At 38.2% G+C, this 9,702-nt stretch overlaps 1 protein-coding gene across 3 annotated transcripts; it reads left to right on the forward strand.

The window, feature by feature from the left end:
* The first annotated feature begins 2,395 nt into the window (after positions 1-2,395).
* Positions 2,396-9,000, forward strand: gata6 (GATA binding protein 6). Of its 3 annotated transcripts, none has more exons than XM_081723605.1 (7): positions 2,396-2,490; positions 3,355-4,254; positions 4,985-5,178; positions 5,674-5,799; positions 5,898-5,985; positions 6,088-6,188; positions 6,515-9,000. In XM_081723605.1, exons 2-7 carry the CDS (start codon positions 3,411-3,413, stop codon positions 6,665-6,667), a joined length of 1,506 nt encoding a protein of 501 aa, XP_081579731.1. In that variant the 5' UTR covers positions 2,396-2,490; positions 3,355-3,410; the 3' UTR covers positions 6,668-9,000. The 3 variants fall into 3 exon arrangements, with proteins under 3 accessions (XP_081579731.1, XP_026887620.2, XP_081579732.1); XM_027031819.3 differs by having other exon boundaries at positions 2,397-2,490; positions 5,012-5,178; XM_081723606.1 differs by lacking the exon at positions 2,396-2,490 and adding an exon at positions 2,801-3,000.
* Positions 9,001-9,702: the final 702 nt, after the last annotated feature.

Consider the following 9,702-nt stretch of genomic DNA (forward strand, 5'->3'; position numbering starts at 1 on the left):
CCCAGGCTGTGAGGAACATCTTTTATTTGAGTCTGTAATTACAAGCTCGAGCTGTGTTGCGTAGCACGTCTTAAACTTTACAAGGTCAGAGTACTGTAAAGTACATTTTATTGTTCTTTTCTCATCCAAACTCAAGCAAAGAAGGAAAAGTGGAGAATCTCTCACCGTACTTATATGTTAATCGAAGTGCTTTACAGACGACTGTTTTATATATTTTTAAGTAATTAGTAATTAATTAAACTAACGTCTTTAAATGAACGTAATATTTAAAGATCTACATAGTTAAAGCTTTAATTTCCAGAAGTATATGATAATATATTGTAATGCCCTAGTGAATTTCCTGTTTTTATAATAAATTTTCGATTTTGTGTTGAGGATACCCAAACATAAACTTTTGTAAAATTAAAAAGTCTCTGCTATAACCATATGTAGCGAAGGCAGTATAAGGCTTCCAATATAAAACCTGACTACAACCAATTTTTTATATAAGACATTATAAAAATATTTATTTTTGCGTATTTTAAATGATTGTTTTATTGCAAAAAATGCTTTATTATGTCAACATGAACAAAAAGAAAATGTTTTTGAAACTAATTGCCTAAAGTTTTTTTTAATGTAATTAATGTAAGTCCAATTAAATTGAAACCTAACGTTATGCTCTTCGATATTATTATTATTATTATTATTATTATTATTATTATTATTATTATTATTATTATTATTATTATTATTATTATGTAATTACTATTGTCATTGTTAGTGGTGGTGTTATTATTATTTTTTTATTAAAGCTTGTCAGTGTAGGCCTTGTTCTTTTGTTCAAACGAATTTTCCGTATAAGAATCACTATTTAAACTACCCTACAAATACGGTTTTCTCCCGTCTGCTCGGATTGTCTCTGGTTTATGTGAAGATAACAGACGATCAGACTTTAAGGCGTCCTGACTCCGTCTTTTAGATTATTCGTTCACAGTTTTTGTGAAAAAGAACCATCAACGGAACACCTCATTTGTCAAAGCGCTACTAGAGTGACAGTGGGCTGACGCCCGGATAATGCATTCACACGCTCCTACAAAAAACTATCCTTTTCCTTCATTATTACTTTTCACTGATTTTACAGAAAGAAAAAAAAAACGTTTAAAAATTGGAACGGGATTTATATCTGGGATGATTTCAAACCTGGAGGAATCATTTTCACATACGATGATGATAAACAACTTTGAAGATATCGTTTATATCAATCAGTACGTAAAACGGTGGTGCAGAGTTTAAAGCCTTACTTCAGAATAAAGCCTAATCTTCTAATCTCAGTTGTAACAGCGAACGAGTTTGACGTTAAGAGTTGAAAATATCTACCTTTTCCCTGCGGAACTATCCGTTTAAAACTTTGCTATAACTCAAAAGCATGCAAAGATGAAAAAAGAACATAACGAAATGTTTAAAGATCACAAATACAAGGACTCTGTCTGGAGAATTATTTTTTTAAAAAAAACTGGCAAACTCAACTTTTAATCAATTCACAAAACAATGTATATTCAGTCTGAATAAATTATCGCCTGTTCAAAGCAAAACACTCTGTAGTGCCATTGCCCGCTGAGTGTTTGTGCACGGTCCCTTACAATCCTAAATGATGTCCCATCGTCTTAGATAAACTAATTATCAACTGTCTTCATTTGCATCACATCTACAAACATTAAAACAAAAACAAGTCAAAGTGATTCTATCACCGAATCACGTTGATTGATCTACACAATACCTACTTTCAGATTGCTTTAACCCGGTACCTAAATTGAGATTTAAATGATTCAGACTTAAACCATTTAAATGATTAAGGAAAACTTAATAAATTGTTATATAGCTACTTTAAGTCATTTAAGTCTCTGCAGAATTTTAAAACATAACTGACATTGCTTTGTCGTGAATGAAACGTATCGATGTTTTTAATGCCTTGGAAATTTCACACTTCCTTTTTATCATTAAATAAGAAGACGTGGCTGAGAACACATTATTTTGGTCTTCGTTGCATGAAGTTGTATCTTAAGGTTGATCTTCATAGTGCTAAGGAACATGAGAAAAAAACCCCAAATAATTTAAAAAACAAAATCAATTATTTACTTGGGTATCTTGTCAAATGATAGCCTACCAACTTTTAAATGTTTGTCATTAAATCCACAATCAAATGGACTCTTCGTACTAATACTTGATATGAAAAAAATAATTATACAAGACCTGAGAACGCCAAAAGAAAATCGAGAATATAATTACAGTTGAAGTCCCCGCCGATGTTGCTGGTGTCATGATTCTAGCACCCCTATCGTGCAGATGTTTGCTCAGATTGATATCCAATCAGAGAGCTCGGTTCAAGAGGCTCCGCCTCTCTTCAACTTCGTAACGAGTCAACTAAAGCTTCCATCCCAAATTTCCTACGAGACCTGCCTCGACATGACTGTTGGATACAGCGAACAGCGACCGATGGCAAACCACCAGTAGGTCGGTACTGACTTTTCTTTATAAATATTCCGTCTTGAATCTTTTTTTCCTCTCCGGTTCTTGTCAAACATCTCCCTCGGTGTTGCGTCGTCACAGCTTGCGCAGAGTCTAGAACAGTTTGGGTATGTTGTCCCCGTTACCCTACCGCACGCTCTTATCTGTGGAGAGTCTTATCAAGTGGTTATCTCCTTGTTGCAAAGACATATTGCGTTTTGTTTCCTATCTATTACGGTGTGTGTCTTTTTTTGGGGGGGGTGGGGTGAGGTGGGGGGTAATTATTATGAGGTTTATGCGGAGAGGGAGGACGAGTTCGCGACACGGATGGATACAGTTCTCCAGTGTAGATCCCTCTGTTGGGCTATGTGCGCAAGTAGCTAAAATTGTTTAGAATGTTGTGCAGTTCTGTTCAGTTATTCACATATGTTGCTTTTCAAGCTCGAATTATTTCTAAGTGTTTCAGCAGTGACATATTTGACTTGTAGTATGGCCACTACGCGAATCGCCGGCGAGGTAAAATACCATTACCGAAATATTGCGTGTGGGATTGGGACATTTTAAAGAATATAAAGTGATATGTTCCATTGTGAGAAGTTTTCACAGCGTATTATAATAAGAAGTGGATGTCTTCACGTTTTTCCAAATATCATAGAAACGACAACCATAGTACTGAGTGATCAAAATTTATATCAAGTTCTTAACCTTGCAAACATCTGTTTTTGTTTGTGATTTTTTTCATTACTTAAGTATATTTGCATTAGGTTAATTTAAAAAAAACGGCTTTTAATAGGATGAATTTGCCTGCCTAAATGTTTTATCCAAGCTTTGCTTACACTATTCTCAAGTTTATCTTGATCTCATTTACAGGGTAACTCACCTCTCCTCCATTTTCAACGCACTGTGAGATATCAAAAGCATCCTGGATGGACCTGGGGGAAAACAACTGGTCCATGGTCAAGCGCGAAGTGTCCAGTAGCCCGGGGTCGCCGGCTGAACACAGCTACATACACGGTGACAGGAGAGACCGGCACACCTCAGACGAGCTGAGGTCATCTGCGCCGCCGACTCCTCTCGACGCAGGAAACCGGCGGACCGAGAGCAGGCCTCTACACTCCTACGTTCACTTTGGACATCCAGTCAACGCCCTGCCGAATTCGGAGGACATTACGCTCTTCACGGATTTAGACCAGAGCAATAAACTCATCATCTCAGGTGGCGCACACAAAGCTGGCCTTATCGTGGACCCCAGCGACATGTATCAGACCCTGGCCATCGCTCAGACCCAAGCCACTTACGATTCGCCTTCGGCTGGTTACATGCACTCCAACCCTAACTCTCCTGTGTATGTGCCGACATCCCGGGTCGGACCCATGATACCGAGCTTGCCTTACCTGCAGCCAGGTGTGTCGTCGCAGCCAAGCCATGCGATAAGCAGTCATTCGGTGTGGTCACAGTCTACTCCCGAGAGCCCGTCGTATAACACGGGTAGCCCTCACACCTCCAACCGTTTTCACTACTCCCCAAGCCCACCGATGAACAACGGCACGTCAAGGGACTCTAGCTATTCCAACCCGCTGAATGCAAACGGCCGAGACCAATACTTGCCTCGATCCATAGGTGGATCTTACACCAGTCCGTATCCTCCTTACGTGGCGCCGCAGCTGCCGCAGCTGCCGACGGCTTGGCCCGGAACACCTTTCGATAACTCCATGCTTCACTCTTTGCAAACCAGAGGCGCCCCGCTTCCAGTTCGACCAGGGCCTGGAGGTAAACTTTTTAATTCCTCCAGCTGTGTGTGTGTGGGGGGGGGTGCGCGAGGATCGACAAATTTATGAAGACTGCTTTTAACTTATCAGCCTTAAAACATTTTTTTTTTAGAAAACTGCATTAATATTCATTAAGAATAAGATCTAGTTATGAATATATGTTGTACCTGACATTGGTTCAAGTTGCGAGGAAGAATAAGGATGAACATGAGAACAGGAAAATATTAAAATGTTGAAACTTTTCGGGGGAATATGAAATTTATTAATACCGCTGTGATTTCATACTACCCAGTTTGTATCTAAACAGATACACGTAGGTTGTTATTAATAAAGTAAACTATACAGTGGAGTCCTGTGAATATACTGTACATTAGACTACAGCAATTGCCAGCAGCAATATCTGAAATAGAAGATATTTAGCCAACGCTAACAGGTTTATTTATTTCGACCTACTTAAAAACAACAACAACAAATGTTAAACGTTTACAGCCAATTGGTAATTAATTTCAGTTTATAAGACAGCTCTGCATCGTAGCTACATGTAAGGTTCATTGTATGGTACACATTTAAATGGTCATAATTGTTAAAACAAATACTTTCCTGGGAGGAATTTAAGCGGAAAAACTGTTGTAAGCAGTCTTATAGTCTGCATGTGTTATTAATGCTATTAGATGAGAGACAGCGCACGCAAAATGAATTTACGCCTCATTAATGTCGCCGGGTGAATTCAGCGGTGCCCCCTGGCCTGTGTTTCGCAGATCTACTCGACGACATGGTGGAGAGTCGGGAGTGTGTCAACTGCGGCTCCATTTCCACCCCGCTGTGGAGACGCGACGGCACAGGCCACTTTCTCTGCAACGCCTGCGGTCTGTACAGCAAAATGAATGGGCTCAGTCGACCATTAATTAAGCCGCAGAAGCGAATGGTAAGCACTCCGCGAACTACTTAGCCCCTCAATTTCCTGTCTATTTATTTCAAACAATAGGTGGAGGTTATCTCGGAAGATCTTCACAGTTTACTCCCATAATAAAAGTTATTTTTACTGGCAAAGCGACGGCATAAATGGATATTAGGATATTGGGAAACGCAGGCTACGTGTTTTAGACAATTTATATTAATATTATATTAATAACGCACATTTATGTGATTCGTGAAATGCACAAAATGTGACTGTCATATACAATTCTATGTAGTAAAATTGGGAACATTTTGTTTCTAAAATGAATTGATAGGCCTACTTGAAATGATGATTAAATTTGCAATAGTCAGCTGACCAGTAAATCGCTGATCCATAGGAACCGGACACCCATCATATAATATACCAAATGTTTAAGTTTAAATTTCCAGTGGCACGAGAAATAAATCTAGGCAGTTTCCTTACAGAATGCATCTGCCATTCATTACCGCTGTTTTTCTGAAGTCTTCTTCTAGACGAATTGGGCTTTCCTGTGCTAATTGCCAGACTAGCACTACCACCCTTTGGCGCAGAAACGCAGAGGGTGAACCGGTGTGCAATGCCTGTGGACTCTACACAAAACTACACGGGGTACGTACCACACCAACTTGTGTGAATCTTGAGTTAGCTAACACAATAACGATAAAACGATTACATTTTAAATGTTCTTTTTTAACCGCGTTTGCCAGGTGCCCAGGCCCCTTGCTATGAAGAAAGAAGGTATTCAGACGAGGAAAAGAAAGCCGAAAAACTTGAACAAAACAAAGGGATCATCCGGTTCGTTCCAAAATTAAAAAATAAAAAAATAAAAATATACTTTAAAAAAATAGCCCGCTTAAAAAGTTCATAATGTAGCTAAGTAATTTGCTTGGTCCGCAGGAAGTAGTTCAGTTCCTATGACTCCCACGTCATCATCGTCCTCGACTTCAGAAGAGAGCTCGAAGAATAGTTCTCCTTCAACGCAGGTGCCCGCGACCTCGGTGAGCTAACAGGCTACGGCTTAAAAAAATCCACAGAGAATGTACGAGGTTAAAGTGTGTTTAACGTCGTCCGTTGAACAACAAAAAAAAACCCCAAAAAAACAAACAAAAAAAACATCTGCAACTAAGTTTTCATTTAAGACAATTCATTATTGAAAACATCTAGGCCTTTTAAATTTCTTGTTTGAAAAAATTTGTGAAAAAGTATCTTATTTTTTTTGCAACATTGCGATAATCCATAATCATGTATAATAATCAGTATACATGTTAATATTATACATGTATTATACATGTTATACATGTTAATATTACATATTCTGTTCTAGGTGAACTCCTCTACTATGGTCTCAGGTACCACAGGCTCAGTTGGGAAGTACCCTGGCCAGGATGGACTCTACACAAACGTGGGACTAACTTCGACCGGTGACGTTGCAGCATCCGTCCGAGGGGACACTTGGTGCCCCATGGCCTTGGCCTGACCCTGGCTCTCATTGGACAGAGCCTGCCTCACTGTACTCTGCCTCTCCGCATCACCCCTGGCATTGTTCTTGAAATGGCCGCTTCTGTCCCGGTCTGCAGTTGTCCTCCATCGGTTTTCTTTTTCCTCATTTGCTTCATGGTCTCAAGCTTCCTTCAGCTTTGGAGAGCTCGTGCAGGTGCAATGTACAAACTACTACTCCAGGGTTTTTGTTTTAGTTTTTGTTTGCTTGTTTGTTTGTTTTTGTGGCTCATCCATGGAATACGCTCTTTGGATGTTCACAGTGGAGGCTATGAGTGCCGGAGGAAAGGTCCTCACCATGGTGTCCTTACAGCTTGCCTTTGGTACTTTCAGAACACACACTGCACTACGAGTTTCATTTGGAGGAGTACATGGATCAAAATGCTATAGTATGTGTGTGTGCGTATATATACAATAGTGCTAATGGATATTTTATTTGTTTCCACCTGGAAGGCTTTTGATTGGACTAAGATGATCTCAACAGAAGAAAAACACTGCATTAGAAATGGTAACAGGAAGTATTAGAAATGTTAAGTCTGATCTGTCTGAAACTGGAACTGAAGATGTGTAAGAATCTCCTCCCTGAATGAATGAAATGTATTTATGAAGCTAGTTGTTAAAATTAATGCTTTTTTTTTTTTGTCAAATAAAATTGATATGTTAGAGTAGGACTGAATCCTTGTTCTTCTGTTTTAAGTCTCCCTTTACAAGCATGTCTTTGTTTGCAGTGTGGCATGAATTGATGCCAAACCCCCCCCCCACCACCATCCCAACCACCCCCATATTAAGAAAAGCTCTTATCAAAATTGACTGCAATTTTGATGGTTTAATACAGGGTATCAGAAATGAGAGGAACCGCTACGTTGCTTGTACCTTCTTGCTTGATTTTTTCCCCCATGTTGCTGTTGATCAGTGTCAAATCAACACTCAATGATCCAACATAATTGCATTGTAAAGTGAATGGTACTGCTATGACTTTGTGTAAGCTGATTCTGAAAGATTTAAGGAGCAAATTTCAATAAGTTTCATAATTACAGAAAAATAGAAAGTGCAACCACAGTGATCATTATCTTTCAGAACAAACGGCACTCAGGATTTGTTTTCTGATGCAACCTTTGTTACAATACACAACTGCTAAAGAAATTTGCTGCGTTCTTTTTTTTATTGTGAGACATAACTACCTAACTTATAGCATTTTTGAATGCTAAATAATAGTTCTTTTTTTCTTTCTTACAATTAAATACAGATCTGTGGTCCCAGTTATTATATTCACTGTAGGAGAGGGATTATGTTTTAAGTTTGTACAGTGATTTTGTTATAAAAAATATCAATCACATTGACAAAGAAAGCTCAATGCTTCTTGTTAGTTGTCATTTTGACCACAGATGTGCTATTAAAATAACTGATGTTTCAGGTGACATATTGCACTCAGTCTTGTCACACCCAAAATGGCTTCGTGACGAACAGCTTTGGAGTAGGTATGTGGTTATCCTGGAATGATCTATGTAGACCTTTTTTTGATTTTAAATAGGGTCTTGGGAGCATGAGAAGGACTGTTGAAATATCTCTTGAAGGGCCATACTTCTTTCACTGCAGCAAGGAAGTTCAGTAGATCCTAAGTTATTTAGCTCAGCCAAGACACTGTGTGAGTAACACAAGCAACATTTGACTACAATCCTTATCATTCTCTTTTACAAACTTAAAAGTTATTTATTTTGTAAATGTGTTTTTCTTAGAAGTGTTTTCTTATTTTATTTGGAATAATGTATTTGTATTCTATGGTTGCATTTTGGAATAATTTCAGTTTTAAACATTATTAACTGTTCTGGTGAAAATTTGAGCATCATATGATTTCCCCATTTTAAATTTTTTGTCACCTATACATCTCAGTGATTATATACTGGCATTAAGATATTTTCAGGATTACGTTTTGAATTTGAAAGAACTTTGCAGAATCTGTAATTACAACAGTTAATAAAATCGCTTTGTTACAATTTTTGTTTAAATTTGGAATCACAGCTATTTTCCAACTATTTGTAATGTTTGATGAGATACCATGTCTGTTAGACTATTAGCTGGGTTTCACCCAATTCTCTTCCTTACCGCAATGGATGGCCACTAAGCAAGTCATAGGTAATATCCAACATTACTGACCCAAAATCTGGAATTTGTCTTGCTTATTTGTTGTTGTTGTTGTTTTTTTGTTTTTTTTTAAATTTGCAAATGTTTCATCTAATCCTCCTCCAGATGAGTTCACCCACACTGGAAAAATAAACAAGAACAGCAAATAAATGACTGTTTCTTCTTCTTCTACTACTTTGTGCTGATGTCCTTTGTTTGCCTCGTGTAATCATTGTCATGTTATCGAAACTCAAATTAATACACAATCTATTACAGTGTGCAGTGTATTGCCATTAATTGTATAAAATTGTATATTGTAAAATTGACAAATGCATGACAAAGGCTAATTGTGCTAGGCCCATCAGAGGCCCGTAAACAATTAAACTGATGATTTTACCAGTTTCATATAATTCAGTGAAAAAGGTAATCGTGATTTCTGTGCAATATAAATGTCTATGCTGTCAAACAGCACTAACTATCAGTAATAAATATGGGCAAAGCACTTTTTCACATGATCTGCGCAAGTTAAATTTTGCTTTTAGCACTTTATGGCTTCACTCTGATCTGAGGCTTGGAGTGTTATTGTTCAGTATGAACTTTGGCTTATGAGTGCACTGAACCTTGACCCAGGGTTGCACTTTGATTTACGGCTGATTGACAACATCTTTAAATCTTGTGCCTTTTGTGTGCTGATGTCACATCTTGTGCCGCTTGCATGGTAGCCGAGTACATTCTTTTATTCGTGTTTGTCAGGTCGCACAGACACAGTGTCGAGAGAACACTGGGGCCCCATGAGGGCCTCAGCCAAAGCCGGAGAACCACATGCTGTAAAGAGTAGATTGGGTGTCTTTTGTTAAGGTGTACAGATAGTTTTTTTGTAGAACTCTGAGCAAA

The sequence above is a fragment of the Electrophorus electricus genome, chromosome 11 (genome assembly GCF_041902795.1).
Source record: "Electrophorus electricus isolate QZ-2024a chromosome 11, ASM4190279v1, whole genome shotgun sequence".
Taxonomy (NCBI): domain Eukaryota; kingdom Metazoa; phylum Chordata; class Actinopteri; order Gymnotiformes; family Gymnotidae; genus Electrophorus; species Electrophorus electricus.